The sequence below is a fragment of the Anolis carolinensis genome, unplaced genomic scaffold, assembly GCF_035594765.1.
Source record: "Anolis carolinensis isolate JA03-04 unplaced genomic scaffold, rAnoCar3.1.pri scaffold_9, whole genome shotgun sequence".
Classification (NCBI taxonomy): domain Eukaryota; kingdom Metazoa; phylum Chordata; class Lepidosauria; order Squamata; family Dactyloidae; genus Anolis; species Anolis carolinensis.
Genome location: NW_026943820.1, coordinates 17690097 through 17707850, shown reverse-complemented (window position 1 = coordinate 17707850; position 17754 = coordinate 17690097). Strand labels below are relative to the sequence as shown.

At 40.2% G+C, this 17754-nt stretch overlaps 1 protein-coding gene and 1 pseudogene across 1 annotated transcript in view; both read left to right on the top strand.

Moving 5' to 3' along the window:
* LOC100556134 (neural-cadherin) overlaps positions 1 to 14583 on the top strand; it is a 152552-nt gene extending 137969 nt beyond the window's left edge. The window contains exons 32-33 of the mRNA XM_062961661.1: positions 3375 to 3529; positions 9377 to 14583. Coding sequence (XP_062817731.1) covers positions 3375 to 3529; positions 9377 to 9802 — 581 coding nt within the window. The 3' untranslated portion in view covers positions 9803 to 14583. The remainder of the gene's footprint in view (positions 1 to 3374; positions 3530 to 9376) is intronic.
* On the top strand, positions 2904 to 3106 carry LOC134293696 (U2 spliceosomal RNA; annotated as a pseudogene).
* Positions 14584 to 17754: the final 3171 nt, after the last annotated feature.

The window sequence follows — 17754 nt, the reverse complement described above, 5'->3', positions numbered from 1 at the left end:
CTGTATGTCACTGGCTTGTTTTAAACCCAGTCCACAGTCCACTAAATTGATTGTGTATACACACACACACACATACATATCTATATATATATATAAAAGGGTAATGAAATTTCGGCCTAGGACAAAACAACAAAACTACACATCCCAGAAACACTAAATGTGGCAGCACAACCCGTGCCTCTACTTTCATACAACAAAAAGAAAAGAAAAATAAAGTCCTAATTAGAGGGAGAGGAATAATTGTTTTTATCCAATTGTGGCCAGTTGAAACTCGAACCACCCGAGACTTACTTGCCTTTCGGAAAGCCTGCAAAACCTTGCTCTTCTGACAAGCTTTCAGTGGGTGAAAAACTCGGGGCTATGTCTGTTTTTATTGTTGCTTTTATTGTTGTTTTCATTGTTTTTATTGTTATTTTAAAGCCAAGTGTATTGTTTTAATCTATTTTTGTAAACCGCTCCGAGCCAAACTGGGAGTAGCGGTATATAAGTTTAATAAATAAATAAAATAAATAAAATAAGCTCTGCCCACTTGGTTTCCTAGCAACCCACTCAGCCCAGGGGACAGGCAGAGTTAGGCCTCACTTAGGCCTCTTCCACACTGCCTGTAAAATACAGATGATCTGATTTGAACTGTATTATATGGCAGTGTAGACTCAAGGCCCTTCCACACAGCTATATAACCCATTTATAATGGACGTAATGTAAGGTAAAACCTTTACCCTTGACCTTAACTACCACCAATTCCTCAATACTTTATTTCCCAGACCACCATACTTCGCCACAGCAACGCATGGCCGGGCACAGCTAGTATACATATATATGCATACACACACATATGGTAATCCCATGGACTTAGTGGACATTTCTTCTAAAGAAGAACTTTTGGCATTGTAACTTAAATGAGTGAGCTTAGCTTCTCTATTACGCACCTTCTAACTGTTTTATGGCTGTTAATAGCAGTAAATCGAGAAGACAGCTTAAGCCCCTGCTAAAACTAGCCACGCTTATTGGATTGTCTACTTAAAGGTCTGAATCTGGGCACAGTTGAATTGGTACAATCCCATTAGCTTTGGTACAAAGGCCGAGAGTAGACATTTGGCATGTCAGCATGAGGAGGAAAAGTCACGTAAGCGATGACCACTGCAGAATGTGTTCATTTTCAAGGCCCGATTCAAACATGGCAGCCACTATGTCAGCACATTTGCTCCTACCCAGCTAGTTTTCATCATGAATGTTAAACTCATGCCCTGTGTTTTAATCCCTGTCCTGTGTATTTAATATGTATTTTATAGAAATACGTTTAAATAAGCATCTTTTAAAGAACTACATTTTAATATATGTGTTTGTAGGATGTTTACAATGTTTGTGTGTTTTGACCTGCCGCGAGCCACGAGGAGAGGCGGGTAGAGATAAATACTGATCATTGTATATTATTATTATTGACACAAAGACAGAGTATGACACAGCAAACAAGATGTATATGCTGTATTTTGTATGATTATATATACTGTATATACTTGAGTATAAGCCTAGTTTTCCAGCCCTTTTTTTAAGACTGAAAAAGCACCCCTCGGCTTATACTTGGGTGAGGGTCCTGGTTGGCTTATATTTGGGTCAGCTTATGGTACATTTATTATTTTTCTCTATTATTGTTGCTACTATTACATTTATTTTACATTTATTATTTCACTCTGATCTTATTATTATTATATTTATTATTTTACTCTATTTATTACTACATGTTTTATTTTCCTGAATTATTATTATTATTATTATTATTATTATTATTATTATTATTATTACAGTAGAGTCTCACTTATCCAAGCTAAACGGGCCGGCAGAAGCTTGGATAAGCGAATAACTTGGATAATAAGGAGGGATTAAGGAAAAGCCTATTAAACATCAAATTAGGTTGTGATATTACAAATTAAGCACCAAAACCTCATGTTATACAACAAATTTGACAGAAAAATTTGACAGTACGCAGTAATGTTATGTTCTAATTACTGTATTTACAAATTTAGCACCAAAATATCACGATACATGAAAAACATTGACTACAAAAATGGCTTGGATTATCCAGAGGCTTGGATAAGCGAGGCTTGGATAAGTGAGACTCTACTGTACATGTATTATTTTATTCTATTATTATTAAAAGGATACATAAGCACATTTACATTGAAGAAGATGAGAATAATGATTTAATCAGAGTTGGACAATCTTATCTTAAATTATAGCTTTATGTAAATATTCAAAATCATTTAACCTACTGATGCCTCAATTAATGTAATTTTATTGGTATTTGTTTTTATTTCTGAAATTTACCACCCTTGGCTTATAGTGGAGTCAATGTTTTCTCAGTTTTTTGTGGTAAAATTAGGTGCCTCGGCTTATATTTGGGTCGGCTTATACTCGAATATATACGGTATATTAAATGATCAACCAGTTTTTTGTGGTAAAATTAGGTGCCTCGGCTTATATTCGGGTCAGCTTATACTCGAGTATATACGGTATTTATTATTTTATTATGACACAGCAAACAAGATAGATATGCTGGATTTCATATCACAAAATCACAAGTCGAACACTTCCCAAGTGTCTAGGACTGTGTGATGTATTTTCGGATGATGCGCGCAGATCCCAGCAGGGTGGCCTTTTGCAACTGTCAGATCGTAATTTTGTCAATGTCTATTGTTTCCAAATGCCGGCTGAGATCTTTTGGCACGGCACCCAGTGTGCCGATCACCACTGGGACCACCTGTACTGGTTTCTGCCAGAATCTTTGAAGTTCAATCTTGAGGTCCTGATAGCGGCTGAGTTTTTCCTGTTGTTTTTCATCAATGCGACTGTCACCTGGGATGGCGACATCAATGATCCAAACCTTTTTCTTTTCCACAACTGTGATGTCTTGGCCTTTTGGCTAAGATCAAGTGTAGTTTTTATTATTATTATTATTATTATTATTATTATTATTATTATTATTATTATTATTATTATTGTAAGTCACAAAGCAGATGGACTCCCTTCAGACATGGAAATACTCTTGTGCTGGCAAGACTCCTGACCGAAAGGTTGGCGGTTCAAATCCAGAGAACGGGATGAGCTCTCATCTGTCAACTCCAGCTTCCCATGTGGGGACATGAGAGAAGCCTCCCACAGGATGGTAAAACATCCAGGTGTCCCCTGGGCAACGTCCTTGCAGACGGCCAATTATCTCACATCAGAAGCAACTTGCGGTTTCTCAGGTTGCTCCTGACACAAAAAAATGGCAATACTCAAAAGTCCCACCAGCTGAGATGCATCATTTCCACTTGTGACATTTGGGCTTGTTTTCTAAGTTCTGCTCTCCATTTCTTCCCTCTCTCTTCATCCAGTTCTGTTTAGTGGCCTTTTCCTGTGGACTCGGTGGAAAAGCCACAAAAACAAGAACGGGGGTGTTTACCATGCCACCACCTGCCATGATGACTTGGAGGACATCCGAGAGAACATTCTCAACTACAATGAAGAAGGCGGTGGGGAGCAAGACCAAGTAAGACCCCTCTCTCTTTCCGGATCTGGAATATGCATAGCGGAGAATGACCTCAGCTCTTAGCTATGGTTCAAGGAAAATCTGCTTGGGTTTGGTTTGATATTACTGCCATGTTTCTTCAAACAAAAATCTGTGTTTGATTTTTAGAGGGGAAACCGCTTTAGCCTGTTGTAGGCAAACAACAAAGAGCCATGTAGCACTTTTAAGGTGCTATTACAACATGAGCTTTTGTGAAAACGCAGCCCGCAAGCTCTGCTTCCATTTCCTCACAGAGAAAAGATCAAAGCCTCTAGACATTTTTTGATTTCCTTGAAAGTACAACACCTTTTGTGTGACCTGCCTCGAATGTCAATTTTTGGCTGGAAATAAACACAATAAGTAAATAAGTAAGTGGGCAGGTGTAGAAGTTCAATAACACATAGATCAAGGTAACGCTCGCAAACGGCAACATACAAAAAGGAATACAGTACGTTACAGCAAATAGAGGAGGCAACATCAGAAGGAAAACTTCACGTCTTCCTTTTCAGAATGTTGGTTTGGAAACACTCTGTGGTCTCAATGAAAAGAGATGACGAGAAAGGACTTCCAGATGTGTGTAATGCCTTTACTGAGGAATTAAGTCATCTCTTCTTCTAGGTTTTGGGTCTACCACTGACTCTCATGCAGACCAGCCCAACCAACCTTAACAGTAGACACCTAATTAAAAAATATTTTAAAAAATTGTAGATGACAAGTGTCATCATGGAAAAGATTGTCCCGTTTTTCTTCTCAAATGTGAAGGAATGCCTCTCTGAACACAACGTTTGCTAAAACACATACAGTAGAGTCTCACTTATCCAACATAAACGGGCCGGCAGAACGTTGAATAAGTGAATATGTTGGATAATAAGGAGGGATTAAGGATAAGCCTATTAAACATCAAACTAAGTTATGATTTTACAAATTAAGCACCAAAACATCATGTTAGACAACAAATTTGGCAGAAAAAGTAGTTCAATACACAGTAATGCTATGTAGTAATTACTGTATTTATGAATTTAGCACCAAAATATCACGATATATTGAAAGCATTGACTACAAAAATGCGTTGGATAATCCAGGACGTTGGATAAGCGAGTGTTGGATAAGTGAGACTGTACTGTATCTATATTTGTATGTTTTACATGTTTTGATATGGTCAAAACTGACTAATCAATAAAGAGTTGTTGTTGTTATATCTATCCTCTAGAACAGTGGTTCTCAACCTGTGGGTCCCCAGATGTTTTGGCCTTCAACTCCCAGAAATCCTTTTTTTTTAAAAAAAAAATGTTTTTATTGTAAATACCAGTGGAACAACAACAAAATCCATACACATCCAATCACATATTCTCGGTAACATTACACTTGCTAATTCCACTTTTATCTCCCATTTATGTCAAGTTGTTTTTCACCCCTCCCCCCCTCCCTCTGGGAACAGCACTTTCTTTCATTCAGATATTATTTTAATTGATCAATCGTAAGTAGAGAATGATTCAGTTCTTTATATTTTCTTTGTCCTTTGACTTTATCTATCAATCTTCCCCATTTCAGATCCCAATTCTTTTTGATTCGGCCTGATATATATTTAGTTCTCCTTTCAAGGATATAATCCTGAAGCATAAAATCAGCTAGGTATTCATACCATTTTTTAACTTCCCACTTTGTTTGCTCTTTCCAACCCAAGGCAACTGTTGCTTGAGCGGCAACTATCATGTATTTTATCATTTCCCCCCAGTCCTTAGTAATTTTGTTCTTACCTAATTTCTGGATGAAAAATTCTTTATTTTTCAAAATCATTTTATGTCCTGTTAAATCTTCAATTTCCTTCTTTACCTTGTTATAAATTTTTTGTACTTTATCACATTCCCACCACACATGAATATAAGAGCCAGTTTTGCCACATCCATGCCAACACAATTTTGTGGTTGTTTTAGTTATATAAGCTAATTGGATTGGAGTTCTATACCATTTAGTCAGGATTTTCCTTTGGGTTTCTCTTATCCTTATCTGCTTGATTTTTTAAATTGAATTGATCCAGTATTCAATGTCAGAGTCGTTAACGTTCATGTCCTCTTTCCATATCTCGGCCAATGTTTGTTTCAGAAATCCTAACAACTGGTAAACTAGCTGAGATTTCTGGGAGTTGTAGGCCAAAACACCTGGGGACCCACAGGTTGAGAACCACTGCTCTAGGAGTAAAGAGAGCCTGATTATATTTTCAGGATCAAGCTGATAGTAGATTTGGAGTAGACCTTCCTAAGTGCCACTCGCCAATTTATGTCATTCAGTTTCTATTTATTTCAATAGGTTTGCTCTAAGTTTGACTTAGAATTGGATCCACCCCATTGTTCTTACCTGACTGTGGATGATGACGATGATAACTTTATTCTTGTATCCTGCCACCATCTCCCCAAAGAGACTCAGGGTGGCTTAACATAGGCACAAGGTGCCTAAAAGCAGAACATAAAATAAAGACAATATAAAATACAATTGAATAAAACATACAAGCATGTAAACAAGAAGTTAAAACTCAGATTGAAGCTCAGATTAAAACAGCGCTCATCCATCAATGGCAGTTAATGTAAACATGGCCATGCTGTAAACAATAAGGCAAGGAGATGGAAATAAGTGCAAGGCTGTAACCATGGGACGAGGGCATGGGATGAAGTGCAAGACTGCATAATAATTTCTATGTTCAGATGATGGGTGTTGTAATCCAACATGAGTATTTCTATTGATGGCTGCAGTAAAGAGACAAAGGTGGAGAGAAGAAAAAGGTGGCAAAGTTGGAACACTGGGAGGAGTGGGCTCCATACCGCCCCATATTTTGAATATTTGGCTTCTAGCCAAAGCTCTGAGAGCTCCTGCCTTTGCTGTGGAGTTCCCCAGGGTGCTATCCTTTCGCCCCTGTTATTTACCATCTACGTCCGACCACTTGCTGGACTAGTGCGGAGCTTTGGCCTAGAGTGCTACCAGTATGCAGATGATACCCAGCTACTCTTGCGTCTCGAACCTGGGACAACCACGATTCCTGAGAACTTTGGAAGCAGTGATGAGTTGGCTGCGAGCGAGTAGACTAAAAGTGAATCCCACGAAAACTGAGATACTCTGGCCCGGCCAGCCACCAGAGTTAATCCAGTCACTGCCTGATTTCGATGGGGAAGTTCTGGTTCCGTCTGCTACTGTTAAAAGCCTTGGGGTTGTGTTGGACTCATCGCTGACAATGGAGGCCCAGATCACTGCCATAAGTAAGCAGGCCTTTTTTCATCTTCGTCAGGCAAGGAAATTGGCATCCTACATTTCGACAGAAGCATTGGCAACGGTAATCCATGCAACAGTCACCACTAGGTTGGATTATTGTAACGCCTTATACGCCGGCCTTCCAAAGACAAAAACCCATAAGATCCAAATGGCCCAAAATGCGGCGGCCAGGCTGCTAGCGGGATCATCTATAAGATCCCATATTACACCGATTCTGAAACAACTGCATTGGCCACCAATAGAACATCGGATCTCTTACAAGATACTGGTCCTTACATTTAGAGCTCGAAATGGCCAAGGACCATTATATCTTAGGGACCGCCTCATTCCTTTTTTCCATCAGTGGTCACCTCGATCCTCCCAGGAAAATCTCCTATACGTACCAGGCCCTAGGAAGCTACAAGGTGTAGAGCCTTTTTGATCTATGCTCCAATTCTGTGAAACCCATTGCCTCCATATGTTAGAGCAATATCGGAGTTGCGACCTTTTGGAAAAGCGCTCAAGACTTGGCTGTTTGGTTGTGCATTTAAGTAAATCAGATCTAATTTGCCAAATAGTCACTGTTGAATGTTTTTATGTTGAATGTTTTTATATTGTGGAATAATATTTTAAATTGTAAGTCGCTTGGAGCACTCTGGTGGAGAGCAACTAATTAAGAAATAAAGTGAAGTGAAGTGAAGAAGTGAGGTTCATGGAAGACGTGGTTCAAATAATTGCCTGCCTAGTAGAACAGGCAAATGTTTAAACTTCTCTTCCCATAATGCTTTGGGTCCATCAAGATGTTGAGCTAAGATTTAAGATATAGGTAGCATGAGGGTGCTCAAATCCCATTGCTTGCTGCCTGCACAAGACTCTAGTCTACAAAAGCGTCTGTTGGAACAAAATGCCATCAGATGCTCTTTAGCGTCAACTTAAAAAACCTCCCCCATCATTGGCTTTGAATAGTACAACATTTGTAAGATGGTAGCTGACCTGACATTTTCCTGCCTGAGGCACTGCAGCAAATGGTGTCCCTTCCCCACAAGTCCCGTCACGTAGTTCTCAAGGCCAGAAGTCATTCGTGCACCAAAAATCCCACAAACAACTCTTTCCTTCTCTGGCAGTAAAAATATAACAGTACTAAATGGATGCTGATATGATAGTAAATTAATAACACGAGTTGGTGCTTCTTCAGGGCTGCCTGAAGTTTCCAGCTGATTTGACTTAAGGGCAAGTCCAGCTTTGTGACTGAATAACCAACATGACTGTTAGAACTGGACTAAAGGGGAAAATTGAGTCTCCTTTGTGTCTCTTTTTGGAGAGAAAAAGCGAGGTATAAACAAACAACAACAACAACAATAAATCAGCGGTACAGACCTAGTTAGCATTTTACACCTAGGATTTCCTACGAGTTGAATGGATTTTTCGTGAACGTATTTTAAACACTTAAAGGGATATTTATCATCAAGGTGGCACATAGAGAGCTAAGTATACAAATCCTATTAGTACTTAATAAGATTATCTCCCTCCACAAATTGTTTAGGGAGGGGGAACTAGGTTTACCCACCCGGGGGGGGGGGGGGGTCTGACTTGAGGAAATCCATGTGGTTCTTGTGACACGTCAAGTGTTCTGTGTCCTGAAACCAGTAAAATGAGACACGGTACAGATCATTTGTATCGTGCCATTTTTTCCCCCAAAATTTGAAAGTTACATATTTAAAATGATTCATCCACAATATGATTTAACAGTGTTTAGAAAAGTAATTCATAGTGGTTACTTGCTGCAGTCTTTATGAATTTAATTCTGGATACTGTTTAATTCCTTTTCATGGCTTGTTGGGAGTACTTTAGGCTTGATAGGAAAACAGCATAAACTTCTAATATTTCTGTCATAATGACTATAAAAATACCAGTTGTGGTTCTGTATCACCTACTTAGCCACCTTATTGCCTTGATAGTCAGAAGCAGGATTATTATTTTATATCATTATGTTTATTTATACCCTGCTTTTTCTCTCCACAAGAAGACTCAAAGCAGATCCCTGTTGCAAATCCTCAGCTGCTTCCTGATCAACTGGAAAACAGACCTCTGTCGCTTGCATTGGCTGCTGCTTAATAAGTGGGAATATGAGAGGTTTTATGGTGCCTGTGTACCCGCTAATCTAGTGAATACGTACAGTAGAAATTATGAATACAAAATAGACACAAATGCAAAACTCTTAAGTTACACATTAATAACCATGATAGTGAATTCCAGCAATCTTTTTGCAGCAGTATAAAAAAAGAAACTAGAAAGCGGCACCAGCAAAGCAATTTTATTCCCGTTTGTTGTGTTCATTTTTAAACTGTTCTTAACAGTTGTCCAATTTTTGTTAATGGAAACTTGCAAGTTTTTACATCCAAAGACAAGAGAGGAGTGAGGGCCCAAAGGAGACATTGAATGGTGGCAGCAAAGTCCAATCAGTGTTATGTATAACAATTTGGCTCCTGAGCTGAAACAATTCCTGAGAATGAATGTCCAGAGACAGAGAATGAAACTGGCAATTATGAATTCCTCCTTAACGTAGTGCCAATTTCTTCCTACCTTCAGGATGCCTACAACATGGCAGAGCTTCAGATGTCCCTCCAAACCAGCCCAGCCTATTCTCTCTACAAGAAGAAAGGGAAACGGACTGAGCTACAGAGTCCTTTGAGCTGTGAGCTCCACGTCTCTTCCCCAAAGGAACGGCCGGAAGAATCTCTCTCGGCAGCAAAGGGTCCCTCCTTTTCAAGCACGGATTTTGGATGTTACCTGTCTGGCGTGGTAAGAAACATGGACCAGCAGCACCATGCTTTGCCTTGTGATTCATTGCAGGTGTTTTACACGGAAGGAGAGTGTTCAGAAGCTAGCAGCCTGAGTTCTCTTGGGTCCTGTGGATGGGATGAAGACACAGTATATGGGGATATAAACGAATGGGGCCCCAAATTTGAAAAACTCAGCAAACTCTATTCGCATGCAGAGCCGGATGACATTTAGACCTATCAAATGCTAGAAGGACTCTTGGCAATTTGGGGGTTGGGTGGGGTAAATGTACTTTTGATAAAGTTGACCCTTCCTTGTGAAATATATTAGAAGCAGAATTGAGAAATCTGGGGTTGGACCCAGAAAAGCAGTAGTCCTAAATCCAGGGGACTGGGTGAGGGATTGAATACTAGAGTGCTTTGGAGACGTTTGCCATTTGAAGGCTAAAAAATGAGGAATGAAAGAGAACTGAAGCCAGCCTAACAACTCCTGGAGAAAGATTGTAAAGAATTCACTGCTTCTAAGAATGGATGCCTTTTCTGTAAGACTCCTTCTGTGTGAAAACTTCGAACAAATGTGGAAGTTGTTCATCACTTTGCAAGGATTTTTAATCATGGCTTGTGTCTTCTGAGCTGCTCCTGCAATAAGTTGAGAAAAACAACGACCCAAGTTGTATACAATTGTGGTAAAATAGTATCCCGGATTGGAACTAAACATTTCTTCATATTGGAAGGCCACTCCTGCAAAGTTTTGGATTCCAGCACTTTGATTTTTGTGGGGTGGCTGAGTGGGCATCTTTTAATGGTCAGTGTTGCTGTTTACATTATGTTATGCATACTTAGGAGAGGTGCTTAAAAACAAACAAACCCAAGTGAATAGCTGAGATGCATATCATGGCACCAGTAAGTGTGTCTGGATGTGCATTGGGCTCTGCCAATGGACAATTCCTATCTCGTGCCCAATGGGCATTAGTCTTGTTGTCCCATTACACATTGGCCACTTCACTGGCATTGAATGTCACGGCAGCCAATTGCTGAAAACGTACATTGCGAAAGCTCTCCATTCTTTTCCTACTAAGGAAGATGTAAGTCTCTGACAGAATTCTGGCCAATGTTCATAGTAACCTGGGGCTGATTAAAATCCTTTCATCCATGTGGAAGGCAAGCATAAAATTGTAGTTGGGGAACCACCCACTGACTCAGCTTCTTGATATTTTAAAAAGATGAATTGCATCATTTTGCTGTTGGAAAAGGGCAGAAATTACTCCCGAGAGTGGCTTTCTGTGATTTCTCAAATCCCAACAGTCTGAAATATTTGGGTTTATTTTGTGTAACAGGAGGTTGCATATGTGGCAAATACCAGTATTGCAAAACACAAACTGTGTGTGTGTGTCTGTGTGTATTTGGAGTATTTGTACCCCTCTGTTCAGGCAAAAAGGCTTCCAAATCCATGAACCAGGAGGTTTGAACTCCCAGTCTCTGAATCCAGAAACAGACTTCTAGACCACTGGGCCATCCAGCAGCCAAACCTTGTGCTAGACTCCTTTTTGATTATCTCTTAAACCTCTGTCCCTATCCTTGGAATGGGACACTTCACTTTCAGTTACATAATCAGAGAATCCTCGTTTGCTCTCAGGCAGAAGTGCATTACATAAGCCAGAGTGGTGTAGAGGTTCACCATTAACAAGAGCATTTTGTTAAAATTTGCAGCATCCTGGAAGTAAGTTACATAAAGATACTTGTTTGGTTGGGTCACTGGATGTGTCACAATGGAATGGTAGAATGGATTGTAACGCTCGGGACATGGACCTGGGTTGTATTTTAATGGTTCCCACATAAGGGGACAATTAAAATACAACCCAGGATACAAATACAATTGAAGAAGGTGGATATCTGGTCTTTGTTATGGTATTTTCTTTTATGAAACTATTTGCATGCAGGGAGCATACAATGCTGAGGTTTCTCTCCCCAGCTAAGAAAAATGATGAGTGCATTCCATTGTATTGTATTGTATCACCACACTGCCTCTTTATTTGTAATACCCTTGAAAACCCCAACCTTGTGTAATAGCCGTGGAAATACAACCCTTTGGCTAACTGTCAAGCCTTCTATCTTTTTGTCCCTCACAGCTTGAAATTATGGTTTAACTCTGATTGGTCAACAAACCCTTTTAGAGACAAGTCAGGCTGTGGTTTCTACCCAAAAGAAACAGCAAAATGCTGGCTGGAAAAACAGTCCCAAGCAGAAATTGCCCTGCATTGAAATTGCCCAAAGTAAGAATGGCCTGCCTTGAGCAGGGATAAAAGCCATTGAGAGCCATGTGGGAGAAGACTTTCTGTTGGGATTGTGTTTTGCTGTTCATTTTGTCCTTTAAACAGCCTTTCCTTTCACTTCACTCCGATACTGGTCTTGATTTATTTCTTTTTGCCGAACCTTGAATATCTGAAGCGAAGAAAGTGGCCTCTGCAGTGCATTTCTATCTTCTTATCACATCTCTGCATTTCTACTTAACTGTTCCACATAAATGTTATGCGCAGAGCAAGAAGTCACTGTGGACTTAAAATCTAAAGTTAGATTTCATTTCCAGCCTTGAGTAACTTATCCCATTCCCTTGGCTTTGTGAAAAGGAGGTCTTCAGTTATGAGTGCTCCTTAGATTATTCATATTTTTTCCCCACAAATGAAGCACAGAAGAATGAAATATAACTTTATGAGAAAAGTCAGGCAGAGGGGAGACCAGAAAATGGAAGATCATCCATGCACGAGGGAGGGAATGAACAAGTGTACTGAAAGGAGAGTAATGGATATTGAAGTGTCCTTGGCAAAACACCAAAAAATGTCTCAAAAAGTTCCTAAGTGTGTATTACGCCACAACAGAAGCCGGCATTTGTATAGGCAGCCAGAAATACTCGGGTTTCTGTTAGGTTTTTCCGTACGAGTGAGTTTCTGTTTCCATTAATGCAGTTAAAGATGCCCATTTTGTGGACGGAGGGAGATTTTGTTGGGGCTCAGTATCTCCTAAACACTTAGTATCTCTATTCCAATCAGACGCAGATGAGATTTAAATCAATAACTTTAATTGGTAGAGCAAAGCCATTGGGTGACAGGAAAAAGAAATGTGCCACACAGTTGAAGTGCGTAGTTTGGTTTTATAGTCAGAACTTTATGAGCATGCACAAAGTTCAGTCCCTTTATTCTCTTTTATCAATTCTTCAGTAGCTTCCATTCTCCCCCCCTTTCTCCCCCCCCTTCCTGCTGAGCTGTTTTTCCTTCAAGGCCCCATCTTTTTCTTTGGTCCTCCCGAGAACCTTTTAGCTACTTTAATCTAACTCAGTGGTTCTCACTTTGACCAGGGACCAGTCTCCAACAAGGGTTATGAGTCAATTTTTGGGCATTTAGTTTGGTTATTTGGGGTGCTGATTCAAAAAATAGCATTGGCTAGACCACATCAGCTAATTTCTGATACAGAACATATGTCACCCAGTAGTCGCCATTTGCTCACCCACAGAAAACCATATTTAATCATCTAGAGCTGATGTGGTCTATCCAATGTAATTTTCTGAATCAGCACCCCAAATAACCCTAGGAACAGGCCTAAAAATGGGAACACCAAGGTGCCCCTGCTTCCAGGCACCGCATGGAATGGCTCAGCTCAGGGGGAGGGAGGGGGAGGAGAAGCAGCAGTCAGGAGGCTTGCTGTTGCGCCTTTCATAGGTAGTCAGCCTCTTCCCTCCCGACATCCCCATTGCCTCAGCACTATAAGAGGGTTTTTTGAGACCAGTCGCTCTCGTTGCAAAGGTGTAGTAATGGTGAGGCCGCGGACTATATTTTAGTTCTTGGAGAACACTGGTGATCCATGGACCACAGGTTGGGAACCACTGATCTAATTCAATTGCCTATCTAAGGCTCCTATTGTGCTTTTGTTTTGACTAGAAAAGAGTTTCAGCTTTCTTTTTCAAGTCCTCCATTTCCTCCTCCCTTCTGTCTCAATCTTTTCTTTTTCCAACTTTCTTAAAACTTTATTTTGCCCGTAATTCTTTATTTTTTTTCTAGCCCTAGCTCTAACAATTTTCAAACTTACTCAATCATGGTATAAGCTTATTCTGGAAGGGTCTTTGAAAGCCATCTGTGCTAACTCTGTTCTCCATGAAATATGGAACCACATATGAACCCTCAGGACAAATCTACATGGCCATATAATGCAGTTTGGAATAGCAGATGTTGGTTATCACCAAAGATTCACCTCTGGAAATTATCTCTTTGAAACTACCATTACAGGTACTCATGTTTTTCATCGGATATCCTTATTGGGACATACCCATCTCACAATGGGTGATTACGGTTTTCCTTCCAATAATGTATTGTCATTAAAGTTCCTTTGTGAGTGTTTATCATTCAGACAAGTAAGACAGATTTAGATACTACCATGTAACTCTGAAGACATCCAGTCTCATCTGATTTTGGAATCTAAATAGGGCTGGGCCTGGTTGGTACCTGGAAAGGAGACTATCAGGATAGACCAGGAATCTCCAGGCAGGAAGCCATGGTTGTTAGACAGAGCCGATAGTACCGGTGTAGAGGGTCTCAGTATAAGGCAAATTCCTAATTCTACAGCAAATGTAACCATCACCATCCAAAAGACCAGAAATGATGGGGGAAGGGGAGAAACAGGAGACGCATGGGGTGAAGGAACCCAATCTTCATTTATATTGTTTTGTGGAATGGGCAAAAGTGTAATGTACTGCTGGGCTTTGTTTTGTAATTGCTTGCTGTAGGAAAAATACATAGTAAACAACAGTCTCCCCAACCTCTTGTCTCCTCCAACAACATCTAGTCATTACTCAGTATTAATGATTTGCTTCTTTCCCATTTGTCTAAATCTGTTCCACCCACAATGTGATATGCTATCATTTGAGTGCACTTTCAGTCGAAATTACGACTCTCTCTTTTGCCTGTAAACATGCTATTTACTCCCTTGGTATGCAGTACAGAATAAAAATGCTCTTGTTGATATACACTGCAATGTATTTCACTCACCCTGAGCCATTCATTCTGGTTTTGAGCCTTGATTGTGATACATGAAGGAGAGTGTGTGGCCAGACCCTTGATGGGGGCAGATGTCTCACTGATTCATATGAATATCCCCAGATTAGGACAAAAGGAAGGAAGGAAGGAAGGAAGGAAGGAAGGAAGGAAGGAAGGAAGGAAGGAAGGAAGGAAGGAAGGAAGGAAGGAAGGAAGGAAGGAAGGAAGGAAAGAAAGAAGGCCAGTGCCTTTGAACGTAGAAAGCTGAAGTGTGAAAAGCATTGCTAGCTGCTCCTTCTGCTCCATATAAAAGAGGTTTGGACAGTGATGGGGTTAATGATATGTATATAGCAGTGTTTCTCAAACTCGACTCCTCCAGATGCTTTGGACTTCAGCTCCCCCCATTCCTAACATCTGGAAAGGTGGCTGGGATTTTTGGGAGCTGAAGTCCAAAACACCCGGAGGAGCAGAATGAGAAACACTGGTGTATATATAGTAATGGTGCTTCTTATCTGCCATATCATACTCATGTTAGGGGGAAAAACGCTTGTACTATCATTCCCAGAATCCTCCATTAAAAACGATGTCTGGAATGTGTCGGGAGGTGTTATCCAAAAACATTTCCAAGCTGTGTTCATGGTTTACTCCTGTCATGCCTGCTCCTTTTGCTTGTTCAACACAAATAGTTAAACCAAATGTCCCTTTGCTTTGTATGTCATTGCCAGCATTTGCCCATTTCATGCCTCTCTAAATCATATGCAAGAGTTGCAGCCATTGCCGTGAATGAGGCCAGTGGGCATCTTTATTAGAAGGCCTGCAGCTGGAAGGGGAGAAAGAAAGAGGGGCATGATGTCCCTAGGTAGTTGGACTTTTCAGTAATCTGGGACTTTGACTAATCTCCTGCCGAGCTCTTTACTGAGGATAACGTGGAGCAACAACTCCCATTTCCTATCAAAATTGTGTTAGCTCTGCAATTTAAATAATTTTCTATCTATGAGTATTTAATCTGATGACTTGCCAGCTTCTCTGATTTCCCTAGGGTTCCTCTCTCTCTCCCCCAGCTTGCAGAATGACAATCCGGGGATAACAAATAGCTAAGCTATGATGCGGCACTGAGGTATCGTCACAGGCAAGGTTGCTTTGCCATGTCTTATGGAGGAGACAGCAACTACAAATATGTGGAGACTCTAGAGCCCGATGATTGGTTTCAGTATTATTTTTGTACTGGGATTTTTTTTCAATGTCCGGGAACAGCTTTCAGGAAGAAAGGGAAAAACTCAGGGTATTTGTATGAAGACAAGCTGTTCTTAAAAGATTGCTAGAGAAGCCAACGAGCAACCGGTGTCCAAAGAAAGGATGGGGATGTGATCCTTTGCGCAGGAGCACAGACCTCACAAGCAAAAAGGTTTCCAAGTTCACATTTTGTTACTACAGTAGAGTCTCACTTATCCAAGCTAAACGGGTTAGCAGAAGCTTGGATAAGCGAATATCTTGGATAATAAGGAGGGATTAAGGAAAAGCCTATTAAACATCAAATTAGGTTATGGTTTTACAAATTAAGCACCAAAACATCATGTTATACAACAAATTTGACAGAAAAAGTAGTTCAATACGCAGTAATGTTATGTTGTAATTACTGTATTTACGAATTTAGCACCAAAATATTACGATATATTGAAAACATTGACTACAAAAATGGCTTGGATTATCCAGAGGCTTGGATAAGCGAGGCTTGGATTAGTGAGACTCTACTGTATTACAATTTTGGGCAAGGACAATGCTTTGAGATCCTGCAGAGTACCAGCATACCAGGTTGTACATAGCTTGTATTGCTGTATATGTATTGTACTCTTTGTTCAAACAGGCATCTATGACTCTCTTCATTATCTGCACAACTATCTAAGAATGAGGCAGAGGGACAAATTCAATTACTCTTTTCTAGTATCTGAATGTACTACCAGCAATTGTAGGTACCTCCCCGGAAAATGCCTGTCGCAGTCTGTGCAGCTATAAGAAAAAGAGCTGCTCCCTGACAACAGTGTTGAGGCTGAGTGCTCCAAATATTTCTAGTATCCCTATTCCAATCAGACACTAAAGATGAGATTTAAAATACAGTATTTAATCTGCAGTGTATAACCAGGTGCACATGCCACATTTGACTGCTCTGCATCATGGGTTTTATAGTTGACCGGAGTAAACACAAACCAAACCTTTCCCTCTTTCCTTCACTTCTCCCTCCCAGCTGTCCATCAATTTCGTGCCTCTCTGTTCCCCTGTCCCATCTCCCTTTCCCTTGTCATTCTGGTCTTTCTTCACCTTCACACACACATCTTTCCCCCTGTGCCTAGCAACACTATCTTTTTCATCTTCTTTCTTTGACTTTCTCAAAAATTAATTCTTGTAAAATTTATACTTATACAATCTCAAATCTCTTCAATAGGAATGGCCATATTGGATGTGTGTGTGTTCACTGCTTAAAAGGCAGGCTTTGGGAGAGACTTACTTTTGATCTGTGCACTGACTGCAAAAGTGAACTGCAATGGCACGAAACAGACTTAACATCATTCTAATGCCGTCATTTCCAAGATTCAGTTTTTCAAGTAGTAATATCCTACAGAGAAAATTATTTAAAAATTGTTCTCATTTCTGGACTCGATATTTTGGTGTATGCTGCAAAGTTGTATCCCATGACAATCAATCAAGGCAGTGGGTACGACCTGAGGAAAATTGGTGTTCCTCCGTGAGCTGTGTTTTTCAACCCTCCTCAGCCTTAAATCTGCTTTCTGGAATTCAAATAAGGCACATGCCACATGTAATTACTTCTGGCTGATCTTCCCTGATAGATGCTGCTTTTTTCTCCCTATCAGAGAAAGATTTCCAAAATATTATGAAGCTCCCCATTAGGAGGAAAGGGAAAAGCAGCAAAGGATCCCAATGGATCAAAAATACAACTTCCCGTTAATGCTGTCCAAGTAACTCCCTCAGACAAGCAGCTGACCTTCCTAAGGCTAAGTGTACCAGACAGCAGCGGCAGAGGGAAAAGAGGCTACTACTAAATCATTTAACTTGGAAACTCAATAAAAGCTACTCTTATAAAACTGTCAAAGCCCAAAGATGATTTAAATAAATATTAACTCTTTTCAGCAAGTTAAGGCGCTTAAGA